This window comes from Scyliorhinus torazame, chromosome 12 (genome assembly GCF_047496885.1).
Source record: "Scyliorhinus torazame isolate Kashiwa2021f chromosome 12, sScyTor2.1, whole genome shotgun sequence".
Lineage (NCBI taxonomy): Eukaryota > Metazoa > Chordata > Chondrichthyes > Carcharhiniformes > Scyliorhinidae > Scyliorhinus > Scyliorhinus torazame.
This window is the reverse complement of record NC_092718.1, coordinates 215423341-215450283: the sequence shown is the minus strand read 5'-3', so window position 1 is coordinate 215450283 and position 26943 is coordinate 215423341. Positions and strand designations below refer to the sequence as shown.

The window sequence follows — 26943 nt, the reverse complement described above, 5'->3', positions numbered from 1 at the left end:
TCATTTTTTAATCTAGACACTCCACAATCCACAAGGCATAATTCAGGAGTGTGAAGGAATACTCTCCCCTTGCCTGGAAGAGTGCAGCTCCAACACGCTAGAAGTTGAACACCACCCAGGACAAAGCAGCCTGTATGATTGGCACCCCATGCACAAACATTCACTCCCTCCACCATCGACACACAGTAGCAACCGTTTGTACCACCTACAAGATGCACTGCAGAAACTCACCAACGTTCCTGAGACAGCACGCTCCAAGCCCACAATCGCTAACATCTAGAAGGACAAGGGCAACAGATGCATGGGAACACCACCGCCATGAAGCTCCCCTCCAAGTCACTCACCACCCTGGCGCCTTCACGTGCAAGATGTGTGTCCAGTTGCAGCTCCTGTTAGACTGCTTGACGGCTCTGGAGCTGCGGATGGACTCACTTTGGAGCATCCGCGATGCTGAGGACGTCGTGGATAGCACGTTTAGCGAGTTGGTCACACCGCAGGTGAAAGGTACTGAGGGAGATAGAAAATTGGTGACCAAAAGACAGAGCAAGAGTAGGAAGGCAGTGCAGGTGTCCTCTGCGGTCATCTCCCTGCAAAACAGATATACCGCTTTGGATACTGTTGAGGGAGATGGCTCACCAGGGGAAGGCAGCAGCAGCCAGGTTCATGGCACCATGGCTGGCTCTGCTGCGCAGCTGGGCAGGAAGAAGAATGGCAGGGCTATAGTGATAGGGGACTCAATTGTAAGGGGAATAGACAGGCGGTTCTGCGGACGCAATCGAGACTCCAGGATGGTATGTTGCCTCCCTGGTGCAAGGGTCAAGGATGAAGGATGTCTCGGAGCGGTTGCAGGACATTCTTGGGGGGGGGGGGGGGGGTGAACAGCCAGCTGTCATGGTGCACATAGGCACCAACGATATAGGTAAAAAACGGGACGAGGTCCTACAAGCTGAATTTAGGGAGTTAGGAGTTAAACTAAAAAGTAGGACCTCAAAGGTAGTAATCTCAGGATTGCTACCAGTGCCACGAGCTAGTCAGAGTAGGAATGTCAGGATAGATAGGATGAATGCGTGGCTCGAGAGATGGTGCAAGAGGGAGGGATTCAAATTCCTGGGACATTGGAACCGTTTCTGGGGGAGGTGGGACCAGTACAAACCGGACAGTCTGCACCTGGGCAGGACTGGAACTGATGTCCTGGGTGGGGGGTGGGGGGGGTTTGCTAGAGCTGTTGGGGAGAGTTTAAACTAATGTGGCAGGGGGATGGGAACCGATGCAGGAAGTTGGAAGGCAGTAAAACAGGGACAGAAACAAAAGGCATTAAGGGGAAAAGTGTAGGGCAGAGAAGCCATAGTCAAAAATCAAAAAGGGCGACAGTACAAGGTACAGTGACTGAGGGGAGCTCAGTGAATTGGACCAAGAATACTAAAAGGAATAAAACGGGAAGTGAAAACATTAATGGTAAGCGACGCGGCAGGTTGTTACATGAAGATATGGGTTCGACGACAAGGAAAATTAGGAGAAAGGTTAAGAGGAAATATAACTTAGGGGAGGTTACTGATCGAGGTGTTAAGATTCAGAACAGAGGTAAAAAAGCCAACATAAGTGTACTTTACCTGAATGCTCGTAGTATTCGGAATAAGGTAAATTAGTTGATGGCGCAAATCATCGTGAATGACTATGATTTAGTGGCCATTACTGAAACATGGTTAAAGGATGGTAACGACTGGGAGTTAAATATCCGAGGGTAGCAAACTATTCGGAAGGACAGAGTGGATGGTAAAGGAGGTGGTGTAGCTCTGTTATTTAAGGATGACATCCGGGCAACAGTAAGGGATGACATCGGTGCTATGGAGGATAAGGTTGAATCCATTTGGGTGGAAATCAGGAATTGTAAGGCGAAAAAGTCACTGATAGGAGTAGTCTATAGGCCACCAAATAGTAACATTATGGTGGGGCAGGCAATAAACAAAGAAATAACTGATGCATGTAGAAATGGTACAGCAGTTATCATGGGGGATTTTAATCTACATATCGATTGGTTTAACCAGGTCGGTCAAGGCAGCCTTGAGGAGGAGTTTATAGAATGTATCCGCGATAGTTTCCTAGAACAGTATGTAATGGAACCTACGAGGGAACAAGCGGTCCTAGATCTGGTCCTGTGTAATGAGACAGGATTGATTCAGGATCTCATAGTTAGGGATCCTCTCGGAAGGAGCGATCACAATATGATGGAATTTAAAATACAGATGGAGGGTGAGAAGGTAAAATCAAGCACTAGTGTTTTGTGCTTAAACAAAGGAGATTACAATGGGGTGAGAGAAGGTAGACTGGGAGCAAAGACTTTATGGTGAAACAGTTGAGGACCAGTGGAGAACCTTCCAAGTGATTTTTCACAGTGCTCAGCAAAGGTTTATACCAACAAAAAGGAAGGACGGTAAAAAGTGGGAAAATCGACCGTGGATATCTAAGGAAATAAAAGGGAGAGTATCAAATTGTAGGAAAAAACATACAAAGTAGCAAAGATCAGTGGGAGACTAGAGGACTGGGAAATCTTTAGGGGGCAACAGAAAGCTACTAAAAAAGCTATAAAGAAGAGTAAGATAGATTATGAGACTAAACTTGCTCAGAATATAAAAACAGATAGTAAAAGTTTCTACAAATATATAAAACAAAAAAGAGTGGCTAAGGTAAATATTGGTCCTTTAGAGGATGAGAAGGGAGATTTAATAATGAGAGATGAGGAAATGGCTGAGGAACTGAACAGGTTTTTTGGGGTCGATCTTCACAGTGGAAGACACAAATAACATGCCAGTGACTGATGGAAATGAGGCTATGACAGGTGAGGACCTTGAGAGGATTGTTATCACCAAGGAGGTAGTGATGGGCAAGCTAGTGGGGCTAAAGGCAGACAAGTCTCCTGGGCCTGATGGAATGCATCCCAGAGTGCTAAAAGAGATGGTTAGGGAAATTGCAAATACACTAGTGATAATTTACCAAACTTCACTAGACTCTGGGGTGGTCCCGGCGGATTGGAAATTAGCAAACGTGACACCACTGTTTAAAAAAGGAGGTAGGCAGAAAGCGGTAATTATAGGCCAGTGAGCTTAACTTTGGTAGTAGGGAAGATGCTGGAATCTATCATCAAGGAAGAAATAGCGAGGCATCTGGATGGAAATTGTCCCATTGGGCAGACGCTGCATGGGTTCATAAAGGGCAGGTCGTGCCTAACTAATTTAGTGGAATTTTTTGAGGACATTAACAGTGCGGTAGATAACAGGGAGCCAATGGATGTGGTATATCTGGATTTCCAGAAAGCCTTTGACAAGGTGCCACACACAAGGTTACTGCATAAGATAAAGATGCATGGCATTAAGGGGAAAGTAGTAGCATGGATAGAGGATTGGTTAATTAATAGAAAGCAAAGAGTGGGGATTAATGGGTGTTTCTCTGGTTGGCAATCAGTAGCTAGTGGTGTCCCTCAGGGATCAGTGTTGGGCCCACAACTGTTCACAATTTACATAGATGATTTGGAGTTGGGGACCAAGGGCAATGTGTCCAAGTTTGCAGACGACACTAAGATAAGTGGTAAAGCAAAAAGTGCAGAGGATACTGGAAGTCTGCAGAGGGATTTGGATAGGCTAAAGTCTGGCAGATGGAATACAATGTTGACAAATGTGAGATTATCCATTTTGGTAGGAATAACAGCAAAAGGGATTATTATTTAAATGATAAAATATTAAAACATGCTGCTGTGCAGAGAGACCTGGGTGTGCTAGTGCATGAGTCGCAAAAAGTTGGTTTACAGGTGATTAAGAAGGCAAATGGAATGTTGTCCTTCATTGCTAGAGGGATGGAGTTTAAGACTAAGGAGGTTATGCTACAATTGTATAAGGTGTTAGTGAGGCCACACCTGGAGTATTGTGTTCAGTTTTGGTCTCCTTACTTGAGAAAGAACGTACTGGCACTGGAGGGTGTGCAGAGGAGATTCACTAGGTTAATCCCAGAGCTGAAGGGGTTGGATTACGAGGAGAGGTTGAGTAGACTGGGACTGTACTCGTTGGAATTTAGAAGGATGAGGGGGGATCTTATAGAAACATATAAGATTATGAAGGGGATAGATAGGATAGATGCGGGCAGGTTGTTTCCACTGGCGGGTGAAAGCAGAACTAGGGGGCATAGCCTCAAAATAAGGGGAAGTAGATTTAGGACTGAGTTTAGGAGGAACTTCTTCACCCAAAGGGTTGTGAATCTATGGAATTCCTTGCCCAGTGAAGCAGTAGAGGCTCCTTCATTAAATGTTTTTAAGATAAAGATAGATAGTTTTTTGAAGAATAAAGGGATTAAGGGTTATGGTGTTCGGGCCGGAAAGTGGAGCTGAGTCCACAAAAGATCAGCCATGATCTCATTGAATGGTGGAGCAGGCTCGAGGGGCCAGATGGCCTACTCCTGCTCCTAGTTATTATGTTCTTATATCGTCATTTCTTCACTGTGGCTGGGTCAAAATCCTGGAACTGCCTCCCTAACAGCATTGTGGATGTACCTATACCACATGGCCTACAGTGGTTGAAGAAGGCTGCTCACCACTACCTTCTCAGGGGCAATTAAGGGTGGGCAGTAAATGCTGACCTCGCAAGCGAAGCCCTCATCGCTTGAATATTAAAAAATCAATTCATCAATCACTTTGGCGCCTCTTTTCTGTAGACTTTCAATAGCTGCAATAGCCTTCTTGTACTTTAATAAACAGAATTGTACACAGTATGCATAGTGTGGTTAGACCAATGATTTATAAAGTGGCAGGATTTCCTCACCATTTGGTTCAATATTAACCTTATTATACATCCCAACAACTGATTTGCTTTATTCACTCCCACAGATATCTTTACAGGACTAAAAATTATTAAAAACTGGAAAATTTATAGTTTAATCCCTTTAAAAATCAATGCTATCAAACATTCAAAGACACAATAATACCCATGAGAAGTTTTTTTTAAAGAAACATTTCATTGAGGTATTTTTTGGTTTTACAACAAAAACAAAATAAACAATGTACATGAGTCTATAAACATAGTGCAAAAAGCCTGCTTCCTCCCCAACAGGTCCCACCTTTATTAACCCCCTACTCTAAGCTAAACCAACCCCCCCCCCTTCTGCTGACGATTAGTTTTCTGCAAAGAAGTCGACGAACGGCTGCCACATCTGGGCGAACCCCAACAGTGACCCTCTCGAGGCGAACTTGATTATCTCCAAACAGAGAAAGCTAGCCATGTCAGGTAGCCAGGTTTCCGACTTTGGGGGCTTTGAGTCCCTCCAAGCTAATAATATCCGTCTCCGGGCTACCAGGGAAGCAAAGGCCAGAACGTCTGCCTCTTTCACCTCCTGCATTCCCGGTTCTTCCGACACCCCGAAAATCGCCAACTCCGGACACGGTGCCACCCTTGTTTTTAACACCGTGGACATGATGTCTGCAAACCCCTGCCAGAATCCCCTGAGCTCCGGGCATGTCCAAAACATGTGGACATGGTTCGCTGACCCACCCACACACCTATCTTCTACACCAAAGAACTTGCTCATCCGGGCCACTGTTACGTGAGCCCGGTGAACGACCTTAAACTGTATCAGGCTGAGCCTGGCGCATGTTGTGGATGCGTTGACTCTACTCAACGCATCCGCCCAGAGACCATCCTCGATCTCTCCTCCTAACTCCTCTTCCCACATGCACTTCAGCTCCTCAGTCTGCTCTTCCCACATGCACTTCAGCTCCTCAGTCTGCGTGTCCTCTGACCCCATTAGTTCCTGATAGATGTCAGAGACCTTCCCTTCTCCCACCCACACTCTGGAAACTACCCTATCCTGTATCCCCCTTGGTGGTAGGAGCGGGAAGGTCGAGACCTGCCTACGTAGGAAGTCCCGCACCTGCAGGTACCTGAATTTGTTTCTCCTCGCCAATCCAAATTTCTCCTCCAGCTCCCTCCAGCTAGGAAAGATCCCTTCTACAAACACATCCCCCATCCTCTCAATTCCTGCCCTCTGCCATCTCCGAAACCCCCCGTCCATCCTTCCCGGGCAAACCGGTGATTATTGCAGATTGGAGACCAGACCGATGCTCCCTCCACTCCCACATGCTCCCTCCATTGCCCCCAGACTCTCAGGGCTGCCACCACTAAGGGGCTGGTGGAGTACCGTGCCGGTAGGAATGGCAGAGTGGCAGAGGCGCCGTTAACAACGCCCCCAAACTGGTGCCCTTACAAGAGGCTGCCTCTATACGCTCCCATGCCGACCCTCCCCCACCACCCACTTCCTGATCATGGCTATATTCGCCACCCAATAATAGTAACTGAAGTTTGGCAGCGCCAACCCGCCCTCTCCCCGGCTCCGCTCAAGCATCCCCTTTTTTACTCGCAGGGTCTTGCCAGCCCATACAAAGCCAGTGATAACTTTGTTAACCAGTTTATAAAAGGTCCGCGGAATAAAGATGGGGAGACACTGGAACACAAACAGGAACCTCGGAAGGACAGTTATCTTCACCGTCTGGACCCTCCCAGCTAATGACAACAGGAGCGCGTCCCACCTCCGAAAATCGTCCTTCATTTGGTCTACCAGACGGGCCAGATTAAGTTTGTGCAACCGTTCCAATTTCCGCGCCACTTGGATGCCTAAATACCTAAAGCTTCCCCCTACCACTCTGCATGGCAGTTCCCCCAGTCGCCTCTCCTGTCCCCTTGCCTGGATCGCAAACATCTCACTTTTCCCCACATTTAGTTTGTACCCCGAAAACCGGCCAAATTCCCCCAGAATTCTCATGATTTCTTCCATCCCCTCTTCTGGGTCCGATACATACAGGAGCAGGTCGTCTGCGTAAAGCGAGACTCTGTGTTCCACCCCCCCACCCCACCCCGGACCAACCCCTTCCAGCCACTTGAGGCTCTCAGTGCAATTGCTAGCGATTATACCCATGAGACGTTAACTACACACTGCCCAAGCCCCAAGCAACTGTTTTTCTTTTACAATATGGAATACAATCCAGATCAAAATATCTTAATCTGAATTAATTTTGTGAGCGTCTGCATGAACTAGACATTAAAGCATAGAGAGAAATTTCCATTTCAATCCTCTCAATTTCAAGTTATATGAAGTGAACATGGAAATTACTTCCATCACTATTATAAAGAATAAATACAGCACATTAACATGTTAGATAAATTACTGGAAATAATCAGATTATAAGTGACATTCAAATATAACGTTTTCTGATGGTTCTCATTTTGATAAAATTCCTCCCCTAAAATATGCAGCACAAAATTGAATTTTCAAACAGGACATTTTGATCTGCAAGTCTGAAATTCAGTCTTTCAGCATAAGTCACAGATTTTGTTTTTGCACTGTATTTAAAATTAAGCATTTAACTGTGAAGGAAATGGCAAAGGGGAGTCCGAAGAGTTCATAAGAAAGACGTTTATTCAGCATAACAACAGTATTTACACAGGACCTGGTTACACATCTCTTGGCCCTCACTCCTTTCTCTCAGCTGCTATAGAATTTGACCTATTCTACTAGTGCTGGTTAACTCACAGTCCAATCCGCACTAGGGAATAATCATCCCCAGCAGGATGAGTCCAAAACGGTTATAACGTCTTTCCCCCCACCCCAAATCTGGAAACTCACTCAAAAGCAACCATGGAGGAGAGGACAGAGAACAAAAAACTGAAGAGAACAAGGAAGACAAAAACAACCCGCAATGGCCAGACAACAAAAAAGCGCTACGGGCCCAACAAAGTGCCACAAAAACTGGAGAACAGGACCAACCAGCGTATTCCCTGCCGAACATTATGTCCAGTCCAACACCTCACAAACCACACAAAAGGGCAAAGCCACTAACAGCCGAGCCTGGGGACAGTGCGCACCATAGGGTCTGACCCATCAACCCAAGGCCTTATCGGCACCGCTTATCTTTCAGCCCCAAAAGGGGCGGCACGGTGGCACAGTGGTTAGCACTGCTGCCTCACAGTGCTGAGGACCCACATTCGATCCCAGCTCCAGGTCACTGTCTGGATGGAGTTTGCAGATTCTCCCCATGTTTGCGTGGGTCTCACCCCCACAATACAAAGATGTGTAGGCTAGATGGATTGGCTATGCTAAATTGCCCCTTAATTGGAGAAAAAAAAAATTGGGTATTCTAAATTTATAAAAACAAAACCTTTCAGCCGCAAGGTGACTGGTGGGGGGGGGGGGGGGGGGGGGGGGGGATCATCAGACAACTCCCAATACTACAACCCATATACCCCAAAAACGCTCCATAGCGTTGGAGTACAAAAAAAGGAGGGGGAAATTTAATGTGCCCACTGAACGCGCAGGGAGGGAGCTGTTGCCCCAGAATTTATACAGAATCGATTCAATCAGGCACATCACTCAAAATACACAAGGTCCACACACCCTAACAATGCCTGTAGGCACAAAACCTGCAGTCATGCGACAACATCAGTACCCATGTAAATTACCGTTGTAATCCACCTCATAATTCCAGCCATCATGGGACAGTCTTTCAAAATCAACACCGCACTCACAAACCCCAACGACAGCCCAAAAGGATTGTGGCTACAAATGGAAAAAACAGTGCACAACCATCACCAGAAGTCACCCTGATGACATCACCTCCGATACTGCAGGACACATCAGACCCCAGAACTCTCCCATCACACTTGCTCCACAAGCTGGCATCAATCCTCAGCCCGACGCTCACCTGCCGTTTCAATGCAAGTTCTGAAAGACGGTCTCGCAGCAACTAAAAACCATACCTCAATCCACACTCCTTGAAAAAAAGGTTTGGGGAAGGCAGCCAACAACTCTAATTCATCCTCATCGCCAATGAAGTAAACGGCAAAGGGGACCGAAGAGTTCATATGAAAGACATTCATTCAGCATAACAGCAGTATTTAGATAGGATCCAGTTACACATCTCAGGGTCCTCACTCCTTTCTGTCAGCTACTACAGAAGTTGACCTATTCTACTAGTGTAGGTTAACTCGCAGTCCAATCAGAACGAGGGAACAATCATCTCCAGCTGGATGAGTCCCATGCAGGTAACAACTGGTAAGCCAATTCTCCTGCTATTTAGGATAAAACAAAACATGCATAATTTTAAAAAAGAAAATTGGCATCAAATGTATTTAACAAGGAAACTTACCAATACTTCTGGGACATGCTGGGGTTCAGAATTCAAGTTCATTTTCCATGATCCATCATTGTCTTCGTCCAAAATAGTTTTATCATCAATATAACATACTCCCTTCTCAATACATCTCCGCTTTCGAGCCTACAAAATAATGGCACAGAAAAAATGAACTAGTCACCCATGGACAGTTATCTCATTAGTATCCTAAATGTGTACCAGAACACAGGAAAATAGAAGGCATAGTAAAATCAAAACTGTTTATTACCTGTAGTCATACTGCGACATATTGGTTTTATCTTTTGCTTAGTAGATTTTCTTCTGGATACAATTTCCCCTTTCATTGCAAATCAATAACATTACCCTAAACGTTCACCTTTTGTTTCTTTGCCAACTTTCCCTCCTTCATCGTGTAGTTGGCAATAATTCTGAGCAACAAAAGTGTACTGGCTACAACAAAGGTTGAATTATGTGTAAATTCCATATATGTTGCATTAGTCAAATAGATTATATATTACTTAACATTTATTTGATTTATTGTAACTCATGGCAGGCTTTTCCAGATGATTTGATCTAATCACAATAATATGTTAAACCTACAATGGATTTTTTAGCTCCTATGGCTACCGTTATTTCAACAAAACATCCAACAACACCCTAACTGGTTTGCAAAACTTCGAACAGATATTCATCAGAAAATAATGAAGCGTTCTATTGTATTAACCGGTGCAATTGGTGCACACATAAGATACCAGAATGATATCTGATGTTAACCTGATTAGCAGAATCCAACCAACAAATGCTAACTCAATTGTAGAATTTTTCGTGTAAAATTTTAATCATGTATAAATAAGTGTGAAAAAATACCTGTGGGTCATTTAAAGGCATACGGATCCGTTTCCTCTCCGTCTGAAAATCATCATCGCCCTCACTTAAAGGGGTTTTCATCATGGCTTGCAATTTTGAGGCTAAGCTGTTCCTAGGTCTACATGAAGCATCTGGGAAATTAAAAAAAAAATCTGTTTTTGTCTTATATCCATGGAATTATAATGTATATCAAAATGTAATAAGGTGATAGGATAGCGGACAAAAACCCAATTTTTGTTAGGATACCCAATAAAAGGGGCGGCATGTGGCACAGTGGTTAACACTGGGACTGCGGAGCTGAGGACCCGGGTTCCATCCCGGCCCCGGGTCATTGTCCATGTGGAGTTTGCACATTCTCTCCATGTCTGCGTGGGTTTCACCCCCACAACCCAAAGGTGTGCAGGTTAGGTAGATTGGCCACGCTAAATTGGCCACACTAAATTGCCCCTTAATTGGAAAAAATAAATCAATAATTGGGTACGCTAAATTTTAAAAAAAAAAGGATACCCAATGAGAAACCCCAAACAATTTGCAATTTGTAAAACTGGGAGGAAATGATACTTCTCCCCAGGAGTGATGACTTGAACCAATAGGCATATTTTATGTTCTAACAAACTTTTATACACAGAATTAACCACATTATCAAAGAAATTGCTTTACAATTAAGAGCTAAAACAGTTCTTAAACAAAAGGAAAAGCTTTACCTCACTCTCTACACCTGTCAGTATACATATTCCAATGAAGCAAACCAATACAGTTCAAAATCCACTCTTAAATCAAGTTAGCAATCAGGTTTACTTGCTGTTCTCTTGTGCAAATCTTTGGAGGGAGACCATTTCAAGGACAACCTGAAAATCATTCCATCTTGTCAGACTCAAATCCTATGGCAAAACTGTCAAAACCAAACATAGACCTGGCTCCTCCCATTAATTACATCATCTGTATCCCACTAAGATATCCCATGGCCTGCTTAGCTAGGACTAAACACCATCCCTTACTAATTATCTACATCCAACGGAAACTCCAAAAACGTAAACAACATTCCACTAATATATAACAGTACGAAGTCTTACAACACCAGGTTAAAGTCCAACAGGTTTGTTTCAATGTCACTAGCTTTCGGAGCGCTGCTCCTTCCTCAGGTGAATGAAGAGGTATGTTCCAGAAACACATATATAGACAAATTCAAAGATGCCAAACAATGCTTGGAATGCGACCATTAGCAGGTGATTAAATCTTTACAGATCCAAAGATGGGGTAACCCCAGGTTAAAGAGGTGTGAATTACATCAAGCCAGGACAGTTGGTAGGATTTCGCAGGCCAGATGGTGGGGGATGAATGTAATGTGACATGAATCCTAGGTCCCGGTTGAGGCCGCACTCATGTGTGCGGAACTTGGCTATAAGTTTCTGCTCGGCGATTCTGCGTTGTTGCGCGTCCTGAAGGCCGCCTTGGAGAACGCTTACCCGGAGATCAGAGGCTGAATGCCCTTGACTGCTGAAGTGTTCTCCGACTGGAAGGGAACATTCCTGCCTGGTGATTGTTGCGCGATGTCCGTTCATTCGTTGTCGCAGCGTCTGCATGGTCTCGCCAATGTACCACGCTTCGGGACATCCTTTCCTGCAGCGTATGAGGTAGACAACGTTGGCCGAGTCGCACGAGTACGTACCGCGTACCTGGTGGGTGGTGTTCTCACGTGTAATAGTGGTATCCATGTCAATGATCTGGCACGTCTTGCAGAGATTGCCATGGCAGGGTTGTGTGGTGTCGTGGTCACTGTTCTAAAGACTGGGTAGTTTGCTGTAAACAATGGTTCGTTTGAGGTTGCGCGGTTGTTTGAAGGCAAGTAGTGGGGGTGTGGGGATGACCTTGGCAAGATGTTCATCGTCATCAATGACGTGTTGAAGGCTGTGAAGAAGATGACGTAGTTTCTCCGCTCCGGGGAAGTACTGGACGACGAAGGGTATTCTGTCGGTTGTGTCCCATGTTTGTCTTCTGAGGAGGTCGGTGCGGTTTTTCGCTGTGGCACGTTGGAACTGTCGATCGATGAGTCGAGTGCCATATCCCGTTCGTACGAGGGCATCTTTCAACGTCCGTAGATGTCTGTTACGCTCCTCCTCGTCTGAGCAGATCCTATGTACACGGAGCGCTTGTCCATAGGGGATGGCTTCTTTAATGTGTTTAGGGTGGAAGCTGGAGAAGTGGAGCATCATGAGGTTATCCGTGGGTTTGCGGTAAAGCGAAGTGCAGAGGTGACCATCCTTGATGGAGACGAGTGTGTCCAAGAATGCAACTGATTTTGGAGAGTAGTCCATGGTGAGTCTGATGGTTGGATGGAACTTATTAATGTCATCGTGTAGTCGCTTCAGTGATTCTTCGCCGTGGGTCCAAAGGAAAAAAACGTCATCGATGTATCTGGTGTATAACGTCGGTTGACGGTCCTGTGCGGTGAGTAGGTCCTGTTCAAACTTGTGCATGAAGATGTTGGCGTATTGGGGTGCGAATTTGGTCCCCATGGCTGTTCCGTGCGTCTGGATGAAGAACTTGCTGTCGAAGGTGAAGACGTTGTGATCCAGAATGAAGCGGATGAGTTGCAGAATTGCGTCTGGAGATTGGCAGTTGTCGGTGTTGAGTACTGAGGCTGTTGCAGCAATGCCGTCGTCATGGGGGATGCTGGTGTAGAGTGCCGAGACGTCCATTGTGACGAGGAATGTTCCTGGTTCAACTGGTCCATGGGTGCTGAGTTTCTGTAGGAAGTCCGTCGTGTCGCGACAGAAGCTGGGCGTACCTTGTACGATGGGTTTCAAGATGCCCTCGATGTAGCCAGAGAGGTTCTCACACAAGGTCCCATTGCCTGAAACGATGGGGCGGCCTGGTGTGTTGGCCTTATGTATTTTTGGGAGGCAGTAGAGATCTCCAATGCGGGGAGTACGTGGGATGAGAGCACGTAGGGTGCTCTGAAGATCTGGATCCAAGGTCTTCATCAGTCTGTTAAGTTGGCGGATGTGTTCCTTGGTCGGATCTGCGGGTAACTGTCTGTAGTGTTCTTGGTTGTTCAGTTGTCGGTATACTTCTTTGCAGTAGTCCGTTCTGTTCAGTACGACACTGGCCCCTCCTTTGTCTGCTGGTTTGATGGCGATGCTGCGGTTGGTCTTGAGAGCGCGGATGGCATTGCGTTGTGCTTGGGTGACGTTCGGGGCTGTCTTGTGAATGCGACTGATGAATCTGGCATTGACGCGACTCCTGACGGCTTGAGCATACATGTCGACTCTAAGGCAGCGGCCTTCCGGAGGGGTCCAATTCGACTCTTTCCTCTTCGGTTGCCGCACCGCAGATCTCTCGGTCTGCTGTTCCGGTTCATTGATAGTCTGCATGGGTTCGCTGTTGGCCTCTTGGGGTCTGTGGAAGAATTCCCGGAGTCTCATTCGCCTGATGAATTCCTCCGTGTTTGCCGCGAGACTGATGGGGTCCATTTTGGTGGTGGTGCAGAAATTGAGCCCTCTGCTGAGGACTTCGATTTCGTCTGGTTGAAGGGTGTAGTCTGACAAGTTGACAATAGATTTCCCTGTATTGTTTTCTACTGTGGCACCGGAGGTGGCTTGGTTGCTGCCGGTGGTGATGCCAAGTTTCTCAAGCTTTCTGTTCTTGGTGTGCATATAGGTGGCATAGTATTGTTGTCTCATCTGTTTGGCGGTGTTCCGCAGCTGGTCTGCTGCATCCTGAGTGCAAGTTGAGAATATGGCCTCTATCTTGGTTTCCAGGTTGCGTCGTCTGCTGTAGAGCTGGCGGACGAGGTGGTTGAGGAGTGTGAGAGAGGTGCGACGGCAGAGTCTCTCAGCATAGTCTGTGTTGTAGGTCGACTTGAGTGGGTTTGTGATCTGTAGCCCTTTCGGGATCTTGTCTGCTTTCTTGCATCTTTGTAGAAACTTAATGTCAGTGTCTATATGTGCGATCTTCCTGGAGATCCTCTCCACTTTGAGCCAGCAGTTTGCGGTGTCGATGGTAGCCATGATGTGGAGATGCCTCTCCACATCATGACTAATATATAAGCAAGTAAATGGTTAGAATCAATAATTTACTAACTTTTACATCACCTTAATGACACTTTTAGCACACATATTGCTGCTGCTTGACTTCATATCAGCTTAACTGTGCCTTAAAATAACATTTTATGCTCTTTTTTGGCTTTGTTCTATCCGTCTCAACTGATCCAGAATATAATCTCCTCCCCAACTCTGCAGTTCTCTCCTGTTTCCCTCGGCAGTTTTGGTCCCGAAGAGCTCTCCAGAGAGGATGTTGAGAGAAATGTATTGAAAACAGATAGGAGACAAGCACGGCTGGGGAAAGAAAGGCAATCAGAAAGTGGAAAACAAAAAAGATGAGGTGAGCAGACGAATAATCATGAGCAGCACCACATATCAACTCAATATGTTATAACTTATGGTGCGCACTTTCTGTCTCCTCAGCTTGCTTGACATGACGATGTGCACTAAACCTTTGTCAATATTCTTTATCGCCAATTTATATGGTAATGGGAAATGTTTATCGGTTGTTCAGACTGTTGTTTCAGGCTTGCCACCACTGGATGTCACTGTGGCACAAATCAGCCATAAAACTGATTTGTCTTTTTGCTCCTAACCGAAGTAAAGTTTTTAATGTTATTGATTTCCAAACACATCTCGAAATATATGTAAATGATAAATATTCATTAAATTAATATCTCATTTTCAATTTATATATTTAAGAAGTGCTTGGATATGCACTTGAACTACCTTATCCTATAAGGTTAGCGGCCACGAGCTGGAAAGTGGGATTAGTCTAGATAGCTCTTTTTCAGCCAGAAATGACATGACGGACCAAATAGCCACCTTCTGAGCTATAAATTTCTAAATTACCATGATTCTATTGCTCCATTTCTCTCCTTTATTGACTCCAGCCAACCATCCGTATTTGCACCCATTTTTCATTTAATTAACCATTCCAATTCTTTTTCCTTCATATTTATTTGATGCTACTGGTTTTATGGAAAGCGGGACTACATTCATATTGCCTTCTAGCAAGCTCAGCTAATTCTAGCTATTTATTTCTTTTCTATATGGATATTGTTTAATTCACTTCTGGCCACAATATTATTTGTCTTGTACCCATGGCACCAGTATATTTATTTCATTCATGGATGCTACCAAAGAGCATGACCTAATAATAATTGTGGTCTTGTCACAACATATTTACTTAATTCTGTAGCTATTATTAATTTCATTCCTGGACCTGATATTTATTTAATTCCCAAACCCAATCTTGTTATTCTGTTGCCCCAATATTATATAAGTAATTCTGCAGCTCTCTTTCTTGTTATTCTGTGCCTAAATTTTTAAATATTTCCTGACCTCCTCCTTTATTTATGTAATTTCCGCCTCCTAATACTTTCTCTTTGCTATTAATATTATTTAATTAATTCACAGACTCCAAGTCTACCTGCTGACCTTCCTGCTCAGCTCCAATACTATTTATTTAACTAATGAGCTGTTGTTTTGAAACATATCCACCTCAGCAACACCATGGATTTAACATCCTGTCACCCTTCACTCTTTCAATATATTTTCCCATTTATTGTGAGCAAGCTGTGGGCGCTCTAATAGTACTGTAAGAAATGTATAATTAATGTAATATTGCTTTGAATGGCTCAAACCTTTACTCCTCAAGCTCAATGGAAGAACTTTAATATTAAGTGTCTGCAATTGCCTCGTCCTAGAAGTGGCCACCAACACACTAGTGCAGCGCTTCTCCAATTTATTGAGCTGAGGTGGGGGTAGAGGGAGAAAGAGTTGTTGAGTGACAATGAGTGGTTACCCATTAAGGGGTGGGGGAGGGGTTAAATCTCCTCAGTTAGCCCTGAAAAAAGCAACGTCCTTTTTTTCTAAAAACAGGCTGTGGTTGTAGCAGTAATCAGACCTCACAGAACGGGTGATTAAATCGCACCAACCGACAAACAAAAAAGCACACATCTCCCAGCTTGAATTCTTTACTAAATATGTACATGGTTCTTGTAGTTAATAAATACAGACTGTTAACCCACTTAAGACTACAAAGACTTCATTAAGACCTACTGAACGGTCTCCAACACCCTTCAAGTGACCCATAGTTTGGGAACCCCTGCTCTTGTGTCTCAAATTTTTGTCCTAGGCTCTAAGTGCCTTCAAAGCTTCATCCCTTCGAATATACAACTTCACCAACCCCACCACAAAAGGTTTTCATTCCCCTGACTCCAGCATCTTAAGCATCCCTTCACCCCATCGCTGCAGCTGTGCTTTTTGGTATCTTGCTGGGCAGGGGTCTCTAAATGACAAAGTTAGATGGTACAATTAGCTCTGAAGAGAGTGCATGAAAAGTCATAACACTAAAAAACATTTTGCAGCCAATTGGTACTTACCTCACTACCTGCATTAATGAAGAATTTTAAATGGAGAATTATTGAACACAGTGGATAAATAGATTAGAGAAATAAATAAATTAGAGAATGTTGTTACCTTGGTTCAAACTTGGTGAGGAGTTTCCATTTTCAGCAACAGTGGAACTGGTCTGGCTTGTTCCTGCTGTTGGAGTAGAAGGCAGTCTTGCTGTGTGACAGGCACAATTACACACTTGCACTTTTTCTTGTTTCTTATCATTTGGATAACTTTCATTTCCAGCTTTCCCTGCACAAGACAAATTGTTCGTTAATACTAGCAGCAGCATATTTATTGTCCAAGAACTTCCGTTCCCCAATACCAGGAATGTCACAATGATATAATATCACAATATAAAGAAAACAAAAGTGAAAATAAACTCATGCTATGCAACAAATTAGAACAGAAATATACAACAGCAAAAGCATGTCGGGTGCAGGTTAAATATTCAACAGGTTCTCCAACGCCACTTTATTGCAAATTAGATCAAGAAGCATCTTAAAATATAGAGGACTCGGAGAGAGGTCTCCCATGGGCCTCTTCTGTATCTCTTAGTGACCAGTCAAGACAAGCATTAGGAAAGGTTGGATGCCAAATCACTCAAATGCACTCTCAAATTCTAGAATCTCTATAAAGCCAAGATGAGGATTCAAAATGGGATGGTTCAACATGTTTAGTTCGTTGGTGAGAGGCTGACTACTAAAATCAGTCACGTCCCAGATCTGGCCTCCAGTCAGTGATGAGTGTGTCCTGCAGCCAAGAAGACCTGACGGCTGATTCACAGAACAGTACAGCACAGTACAGGCCCTTTGGCCCACAATGTTGTGCCGACCATTCATCCTAATCTGAGATCAACCTAACCTACATCCCTTCAATTTACTGCTGTCCATGTCATTTGCCTGTCCAAGCGTCGTTTAAATGTCCCTAATGACTCTGACTCCACCACCTCTGCTGGCAGTGCATTCCACGCACCCATCACCCTCTGTGTAAAGAACGAACCTCTGACATCTCCCCTATACCTTCTTCCAATTACCTTAAAATTATGTCCCCTCGTGACAGCTATTTCCACCCTAGGGAAAGGTCTCTGGCTATCCACTCTATCCATGCCTCTCATCACCTTGTACATCTCTATCAAGTCACCTCCCCTTCCTTCTTCGCTCCAGTGAGAAAAGCCCTAGTGCCCTCAACCTTTCTTCATAAGACATGCCCTCCAGTCCAGGCAGCATCCTGGTAAATCTCCTCTGCACCCTCATTAATGATCTGTATAGGATGGCTAAAGGCTGTGAACACATAGCTTAAATCTGAACTTATCAGGAAGAGAATAGTTGAGGAAACAACGGATTATGTGCTCTCAAAGGAAGACCAAACCCTCAGGTAAGCTTTCCAGAACATTAGGCTGTCTCAGATGATCTCAGCCCAATTGGTCATGGTATCCCTAGGTTATGGAGGTTTTGAAAAAAGAATGGTGTAGAGTGGGGAAAGGCTTTTGTATTACAATCCCAGACCAGACCCCAACAATGGCTAGGATACTGGACCAAAACCCGAATATTTTAGTTTATTTTTAGACTGGTCGGAAAGATTGATTTGCTCCAGGGGTGATTGCATGGAAAAAATAAGGTTTTGATATTTCTAAAACAAAACATTAATACAATATTAAACTTTTAACTTCACACCTGAAAATCCCTTAACATTACTGCTCAATTTCTTATTAAACAACAAGAAAAGAAACATGCAGCTCTCAATCCAGCTTAAAAATCAGGAGGGCATATAATAATACTTGTTTTCAGAACAGATTCTGGCAAGAATTTAAAATTTCAATATTCTCTTTGATTTTACTGACTGAAGGCAGGTTCTTGGTGATTACGTGCCAAACCACAACTAAGTGCCATGATGTATTTTACTACAGTAAGGCAAGAAGGCAGATCCCAAGACTACCCCAGCTGGAATGGGGATCGAAAAGTGTTGTTGGTGTTAATCAGATTCATATGCAAGCTTTCTAACCAATTGAACTAACATCCGATATTACATCACCTGTCAAAATATCACCTTCTAGGGCAGCACGGTGGCGCAGTGGGTCAGCCCTGCTGCCTCACGGCGCCAAGGTCACGGCTCTGGGTCACCGTCTATGTGGAGTTTGCACATTCTCCCCGTGTTTGCGTGGGTTTCGCCCCCACAACCCAAGGATGTGCAGGGTAGGTGGATTGGCCATGCTAAATTGCCCCTTAATTGGAAAAAATGAATTGGGTACTCTAAATTTATTTATTTTTAAATCTTAACGCAAATTTGCAAATTAAGCACTTACTCAGCCAGGACAAGAAACGTTAAGATGGAATTGAAGTTAATTCTAAATGTATCAAATTGGCTGCTGAACACTACACGCCTACCCACATGATAATTTACTTGTGTAAATTTGACTGTTCTTATTTTTCACTCAAGTGAATTATTATCCATTTGCTGGGGAATACCTTTTGTAGCAAAGCAAGCAGCAAATCAAAACAATAGGTTACCCCATCAGAGCTTCAGACGGTACCCACGAAATAAACAGTAAACCTTACCATATTGAGATTGCTGCCAGGCCAATGTAGAGCAAAGCAGTGCAAGACTTTTTCCACTCCCAGTTGGACTCTCTAACAGACAGTGCTTTTGGCAGTTCAAACCTCGAACAATCTGAACAAAAACAAATGAGACCAACGTGAGCCTCTGCATTACTTCAGCAAGTTGCAACATCAAGATCAAAAGAGTAAAGATAGGCCTTCATTCCTGGATTAGTGATAAGTATCCCTCAATTCAGAATTGGCATGAAATTATAATGGAGTGTATCCCTATGGAGTTTCTTTCTTGCACACTCTGTTCTAAATCGGAATCATTCCTGAAAGTATGGGACCCTTATCTCAAGTTTATAGGTTCCACAATGTCTGACTTGATCCTACAAGGATTTCCATATTTGGCACAGCTTTGAATTCGCTGTACGTGAAGGTGTGCACCCTTTTTTTTGTTTGCATGGCCTCAACCTCTTCTCCCCTATTCCCTAGTCTACCATGTTTTTTTTATACATTGCATGGTTGGAGGTATGAAGTCGAAGAATCAACTATTTTGGCGTTCCTGCCTTTTTCTGTAGTCATGTATGCAGAAGCATTTATACTGTACTGCACCAGTTTTTTAAAAATATATATTTATTCAAGTTTTTCAACAAATTTTCAACAAACCCCCTCTCCCCAACAAAAAGAAAGCAACAAGGACAGAACAAGCAGAAATTATACATTGGATTTCCCCCATATACAGTAACCCCCCATATAACAGTAAAAAGCACAAATAGGGGGAAAAAAAAAACACCTTAACCCAAACGCCACCCCAAGAGAAACCACACACCCCTCCCCCACCCCTGGGCTGCTGACCTCCTCTTAACGCTCCGCGAGATAAGTCTAGGAACGGTTGCCACCGCCTGAGGAACCCTTGCACAGACCCTCGCAAGGCAAACTTTATCCTCTCCAGCTTGATGAACCCTGCCATGTCATTGATCCAAGCTTTCACACTAGGGGGCTTTGCATCCTTCCATAGTAGCAAAATCCCCCGCCGGGCTACCAGGGACGCAAAGGCCAGAATACCGGCCTCTTTCGCCTCCTGCACTCCCGGCTCGTCCGATACCCCAAATAATGCTAATCCTCAGCTCGGCTTGACCCGGGCATTCACCACCTTGGACATAGTCCTCGCAAAATCCCTCCAAAACCCATCCAGTGCCCACCAGTTTTTTGTGGATTTGTTGCGTTATTTGTAAAAATGAAAAATCTCTAATACAAATATAATATTAAAAGAGTAAAGAACAGTGAGGTAATTGTATCTTCGGCTGTAATGCTAAGTTAGCATTGAAGAATACCTGGTGAGCTTGACAAACCCTCTTTTAGTCAGCCAGGCATCGAAGTAATGCAGAAACCAATCCCCAATTCAAGCAAATTTAAACTATACACCTTCCAGTGGGATTTCTGAATGCACACATTCTTCCTTTCGGATAACAAACCACATAAATTTGTAAACATTAGATTGGCAAGTTAAGAATTCCCAAATGTGCACGGTGTTCTGTTGAAGTCTATAAAGGCGATACTATATTGTTTACCAGAGGAAACCAGCTTTAATTCTTGCGTGTAGGCTTTCCATTGATTACCTTGTTGGAATAATCCCAGCTCCCCAGGAACAGGTCTAGCCCTACAGATTCCATTGGTGACCAGGCTGGCTGATTGATTTTTAACAATGCCCAAGTATTAGATTACCAGCTCTGCCATATACATTTAGATTTATTTATTGTCACGTGTACAGAGTGTTATGGGCCAGGGTTTAGAGAACCCCAAAGTGTATCATGGAGTTCACCTGACCCACAACTTTTAATAGATTGTGGTATGGGGAGCACACAGCCCACTCTACAGGTGTGGTACAGCAGAAATGGAAAAGTATTTTTTTTAAGCAAAATAATATTTATTCTATGAACTCAAGTTAACCTTTTTAAAACATACAGTGAACATCTTAGCAACCATTAATTCAAATACAACCCCCAAAGACTACAACACTAAGTAATCCTTTAAGCTTTCCTTTTAACATCCAGAAGACAGAAGAAACACCTTTCAACAGAAGCACATTAGGTTTAAAGTCACTACTGAAAACATTTATAATTCTGAATTCACCAAATGATCAAGAGATAGTCTTTTGATGGCAGAGAGAACAGCAGTACACCTGCTTGGTCTGGCTTCAGCTCCAACACACTGAAAACAAAATTAAACACACCCTGCAGCAAACAGCCTAAAACAAAAGTAAAAAGCTGACAGACAGCCCAGCTCCACCCACACTCTGAAATCACTGCAGTAATATGAGCACCAAAACATTTCTTAAAGCGACATTCTCATGACACGAGGTGCAGTGAAAGTATTGTTTGGCGTAAAGTCCAGGCAGATCGCTACATACATGAAAATGTAGATAAATACATGAGGATACATAAACATAGACTCTGGGTGAAGTGTACGGTATATCGTGCTATATATAGGATATATAGGGGTTATGTGATTGACAACTTCTATCACCAGGGGCGTTATCTTAGAATTAGCTTTGCCCATCTATCTCCTGCCCATCCCATAGAATAATCACAAGCTTGCACCATTCATTCAATTGCGCTCAATTGCCTGAATATATGAAAACAATACTTACTGAATTCATCATGGCGAGCTGAGATGGGTATGCCTTGCATGGAAAAAGAATTTTCACACCACCAATCGTGTATTCGGATGCTGATGATGCCATTTTAATGAGTCAATCGTGATGCACATCAAGAAAGTGAAGGCTTTCAGTTGAAATCTGTAAAGTAGATTTAAAAGACTTTTATCTGGACTAAAATGTATTCATTCCCATTTTCAATATCACTCAAAAGAGCAATCATTTAAACTTAAGGCTGCAGGGATTCAGGGTAAATCTTCAGAATTGAGAAGATAAGAAACTGACTGAATTACTCACCATTAGAGCTATGTAAGGCTGGGGAGGATACATGGGATATTCTGGGTTCAGTTTTGGGACTATGCTGTTTCTAATTTATAGAAATGAAATAGATTATTTTTTTAAAACAATAATAATCTTTATTATTGTCACAAGTAGGCTTACATTAACGCTGCAAATAAGTTACTATGAAAATCCCCTCATCGCCACACTCCGGCGCCTGTTCGGGTACACGGAGAGAGCATTCACAATGTCCAAATTACCTAACAGCACATCTTTCGGGACTTGTGGGGGAAACCGGAGCACCCGGAGGATTCCCACGCGCAGAAGGGGAACGTGCAGACTCCGCACAGCCAGTGACCCAAGCCGGGAGTAGAACCTGGGACCCTTGCGCTGTGGAACAACAGTGCTAACCACTTTGCTACCGTGCGGCCCTATGGTCACATGGCAATGCAATGCCATGTAATCAAATATCAGATGATAAATCAGAAGGTCACTGTAATCAGAACAGGGGCTCAAAATTAACAGAATGAATTGGACAATATGTGGGCAGAGAAATAGAATTTGGAGTTTAATGCAAGTGCAAAGTACTGCATGTGATATGGAAAACAAAACAGGAGTGGTGTTGAAATAGCTGAAGATAAAGCAACAATGCTTAACATGTCCAACCAATCCAGAGCAGCTATTAACAAAGCCAAAGGAATGTGGAGGCAGGGAACACCAATAATACTGCCCCCCCCCCACCTTCCTTCCCCCCCACCCTCCCTTCCCCCCACCCCCACCCCCACCTTCCTTCCTCCCCACCTCCCTCCCTTCCAGGTACCATTCCTCCAAGTCTGGGACCTTCAAAAGACTGAGGACATTTGAGTTTAACAGCAAGGAAAGAAGGCATCCACAAGGATACTTCATAGAATTATGTTGGTTGATAAGAAATGGTAAATCTGGATTATTATTTTAAATTTTGGAAGTAAAATAAGTGAACAACGGTTCAAAATAGTAAAAAGTAAAATCTATGGGACAGGCATTCAGTTACATTAATGAAGGTGAAAATCTTGGACTCATTCAAGAATTTATAATATTTTTTTAAAAGATGAATTTAGATGCACCATACTTGTATCTAATTGCATGATTTTGTATAATGACAGCATTACAAGTCTGTGTGGCACAATGAACAATATTGATGAAATAAAAATTGCTTATTGTCACAAGTAGGCTTCAAATGAAGTTACTGCGAAAAAGCCATAGTCGCCACATTGCGGCGCCTGTTCGGGGAGGCTGGTACGGGAATTGAACCGTGCTGCTGGCCTGCCTTGGTCTGCTTTCAAAGCCAATGATTTAGCCCAGTGCTAAACCAGCCCCTGATGTAGTTCCTCATGCAAACACAAAGTATCAAGATGTCCATTAATAATCTTTGCATGCCTAAATTATAACCTAAACTAACAGGGGAGGTAGTGGTGTAGTGGCATTGTCACTGGACTGGTAACCAGGGTAATACGATGGGGACCCAGGTTTCAATCCCACCATGGCAGGTGCTGGAAATTGAATTCAACAAATATCTGGAGTTAAGAGGAAATCTGCAGTCCTCACCTTGTCCTGTCTACATGTGACTCCAGATCCACAGAGATGTGGTTGACTTTTAAATGCTCTCTGAAATGGTTTAGCAAGTCACTCAGTTGCATCAAAATCAGTAAAAAGGAAAGAAACCGGATGGATCACCCAACATTGACCTAGGCACTGGACAATGGCAAACCCAGCCATATCGACCCTATCCTAGGCCCAACCACTTTCAGTTGCTTCATCAATGAACATCCTTCGAACATAAGGTCAGATGTGGGGATGTTCGCTGATGATTGCACAATTTTCAACAACATTCACGTGATAAGTGGCAAGAAACATTTGCGCCACACAAGTGCCAGGCAGTAACAATCTCCAATAAGAGAGAATCAAACCATCGCTCCTTGATATTCAATGGCATTACCATCACTAAATACCCCACTGTTAACATCCTGGGAATTACCATTGACCAGAAACTGAACTGGACTAGCCATATAAGTACTGTGGCTACAAGAGCAGGTCAGAGTCTAGGAATCCTGTGGCAAGTAACTCACCTCCTAACTTCCTAAAGCCTGTCAACCACCTACAAGGCACAAGTCAGGAGTGTTATGGAATACTCACCTGCCTGGATGAGTGCAGCTCCAAAAACACTCAAGAAGCACAACACCGCCGAGGACAAAGCAGCCTGCTTGATTGGCACACCTTCCACAAACATTCACTCCCTCCACCACTGACGGACAGTGTGCATCATTTACAAGATGCACTGGAGAAACTCACCAAGGCAGCACCTTCAAAACCCATGACCAATAACATCTGGAAGAACTAGGGCAGCAGATACCTGGGAACACCACCACCTGGAAGTTCCCCTCCAAGTCACTCACCATCCTGACTTGGGAATATTTTGCTGTTCCTTCACTGTCACTGGATCAAAATCCTGGAACTCCCTCCCTAATAGTGCTTTGGGCGTATCTATACCACACGGACTGCCACAGTTCAATAAGGTAGCTCACCACCACCTTCTCAAAGGCAATTAGGGATGGGCAGAAAATGCTGGCTTAGCCAGTAAAGCCCATATCCCCTAAAAAAGATTTTAAAAACAATCTGAAATGTCTACTGACATTGCAAAATCTCTGAAGCCAAGGATAATTAGGGATACGCCAAACGTGCTGGCCTTGCCAGCGATGCCACATTCCATGACAAAATAAAGGAAAAAAATGTACTACCGTGCCGCCCATGGTTGACAGCTTCAAATTCCAAGGTGTGCACATCACCAACAATCGGTTCTGGTCCACCCACATCAACCCTACGACCAAGAAAGCACAATGACTATACTTCCTCAGGAAGCTAAGGAAATTCAGATGTTCACATTGACGTTACCAACTTTTACAGATAGACCATAGAAAGCAACCTATCTGGCTGCATCACAGCCTGGTATGACATTAATACTACACTCCTGTATGTTTCACCCAATGCCAGTGTGGTGTCTATGTATTTACATTGTGCACCTTGTGTTGCCCTATTATGTATTTTCTTTTTTATTTTCATGTACTAAATGGTCTGCTCACAGAAAAAATACTTTTCATTGTACCTCGGTACACGTGACAATAAACAAATCCAAAATCTACAGGAATCCACCTCCCATTCATTGACTCGGTCTACACCTCCCTCTGCCTTGGGAAAGCGGACAGTATAATCAAAGACCGCTCACACCCAGGTTATTCTCTCCTCCCACCTCTTCCATTGGGCAGAAGATTCAGAAGTCTGAAAAAACGCACTAACAAGTTCAAAAATAGCTTTTTCCCCACTGTTCCCAGACTCCTGAATGACCCTTTTATGGACTGAACCGATCTCTCCACACATCTTCTCGACTCCGTATGCTTACCCGATGCCTGTGTCCATGTATTTACATTGTGTATTTATCGTATGTCCTGTTTCTTCATGCATGGAACGATCTAGCTGGACTCTACACAGATCAATACTTTTCACTGTACCCCTGTACACGTGACAATAAATCAAATCCAAATAGTTAACAATATACTTAATTGCAGTGTAATGTAAGCCTACTTGTGACACCAATAAAGATTATTGTATAATCCAATGGTGAATTCAGGAAAAACTCCACTGCTGAGAATGTTTTGAATATGTAATTCAAGTTGCAGCAAATAGAACAGATGCATTTAAGGGAAGCTAAATGGGGAAAAGGAAAGGAATAACAGGATATTTTGAGACGGCGAGGTGAAGTCGGGCGAGAGAAGGGGCGTATGGAATATGAACAACATAGCGTCGAATGGCCTATTTCTGTGTTTAGATGTCACGCAGTGGCCGTCAGGGGAATCGGTACGGGCAGAACCGGTGAGTAAACGAGTCTTTCCTCCACAAATTAGAGTTCATCACGAATGGAGGCAGGTGACGGTTTCAGTGACAGAAACTCATCTTAGAATTGACGAGTTTCGTAACCGGGGTGGGTGAGGTGCGACCTGCGCCTGCATTCCTCGCAATCATTGTACTCACAGTTCACCGTTTTTTTTTCAAAACTTCAGGCAATCGGACAACATCACCTCCCGCCTTCGGCTCGCGCCACCACGACGCTTGCGCCCAACACCAAGCCCGCTCTCGCCCCGGAGCAAACCGTGGGCCAATCAGCGAAGCCCGACCGCCCCCCCAAAGGGATGGACGCTGATCGGCAATGTCGTGTTTCACCAATCGGCGGCGGGTGTCACTGCAGTCCATCGGCGATTGGTCATAAGTTGACCAATCAGAGCGTCCAGGGCGAGCGCGGCCAGCCAATGGGGCAAACTCTGCAACCTCGTAGCCAATCGGCACACGGATGAGGAGGGGGGGAGCAGTTGCTATGGTGACCTTCGGGCCCGCCCCATCAGCCCACGTGGGCGGTCGGTACGGTGTCTCTAGTGGGACAGTGTGTGTGTGTGTGTCTCGGTTCTGTCAGGAGCAACTTGGAGGAGCAGAGCGAGAAATCAATTTTAAAAATCAAAATTATACGCACTCGTATCCCAACCTCCCCCCCCACATCCTCCTCGATTACTTTGTGTTTGCGGAATCCATCTGAGGGTGTTTTCTTAAACTTCGGTTTGACAGTTTCGCCAGTTAGGGAGTTAAAACTGGGGAGTCGGCAGATGGCGAGGCCCAGTTCCTCGGCGAACAGGGTTACGCAACTCCGGGGACTGAGTTAGAACTAGGCCCCGTTCATCAATTTTCTTTCATTTTTAAAAAAAAATAAAGGGACATTCTTTGGTTCCTTAAAAAAGGTACGTAATTTAATTGAAGTAATTAAAGGTGAATATTTTTTATTATCGTTCAGTGAGGCAATTTGCTAAGAAAGTTGGAATCATTTATCAATCTTATTTCCACCATCCAAATAATCCACCTTGAGATAATAGGGATGTTAATCTTTGCTCTCAATCTGAATCACCCTGCAGCATA

At 44.0% G+C, this 26943-nt stretch overlaps 2 protein-coding genes across 4 annotated transcripts in view; one reads left to right on the top strand and one right to left on the bottom strand.

Moving 5' to 3' along the window:
* brip1 (BRCA1 interacting helicase 1) overlaps nucleotides 1-26149 on the bottom strand; it is a 329036-nt gene extending 302887 nt beyond the window's left edge. The window contains exons 1-6 of one of the 2 annotated variants that reach the window (XM_072469931.1): nucleotides 26014-26149; nucleotides 21667-21813; nucleotides 19032-19143; nucleotides 16558-16725; nucleotides 10031-10161; nucleotides 9179-9307 (exon numbers count right to left, since the gene is read on the bottom strand). In XM_072469931.1, coding sequence (XP_072326032.1) covers nucleotides 9179-9307; nucleotides 10031-10161; nucleotides 16558-16725; nucleotides 19032-19143; nucleotides 21667-21759 — 633 coding nt within the window. In that variant the 5' untranslated portion in view covers nucleotides 21760-21813; nucleotides 26014-26149. Of the gene's footprint in view, nucleotides 1-9178; nucleotides 9308-10030; nucleotides 10162-16557; nucleotides 16726-19031; nucleotides 19144-21666; nucleotides 21814-24725; nucleotides 24798-26013 lie in introns of those variants that run through there. The other variant, XM_072469933.1, reaches the window with a different exon arrangement.
* Nucleotides 26150-26412: 263 nt separating this feature from the next.
* The window catches only part of ints2 (integrator complex subunit 2), an 84270-nt gene continuing 83739 nt past the window's right edge, over nucleotides 26413-26943 (top strand). The window contains exon 1 of one of the 2 annotated variants that reach the window (XM_072469930.1): nucleotides 26413-26768. The gene's annotated coding sequence lies outside the window, so the exon portion shown is untranslated. The remainder of the gene's footprint in view (nucleotides 26769-26943) is intronic. The other variant, XM_072469929.1, reaches the window with a different exon arrangement.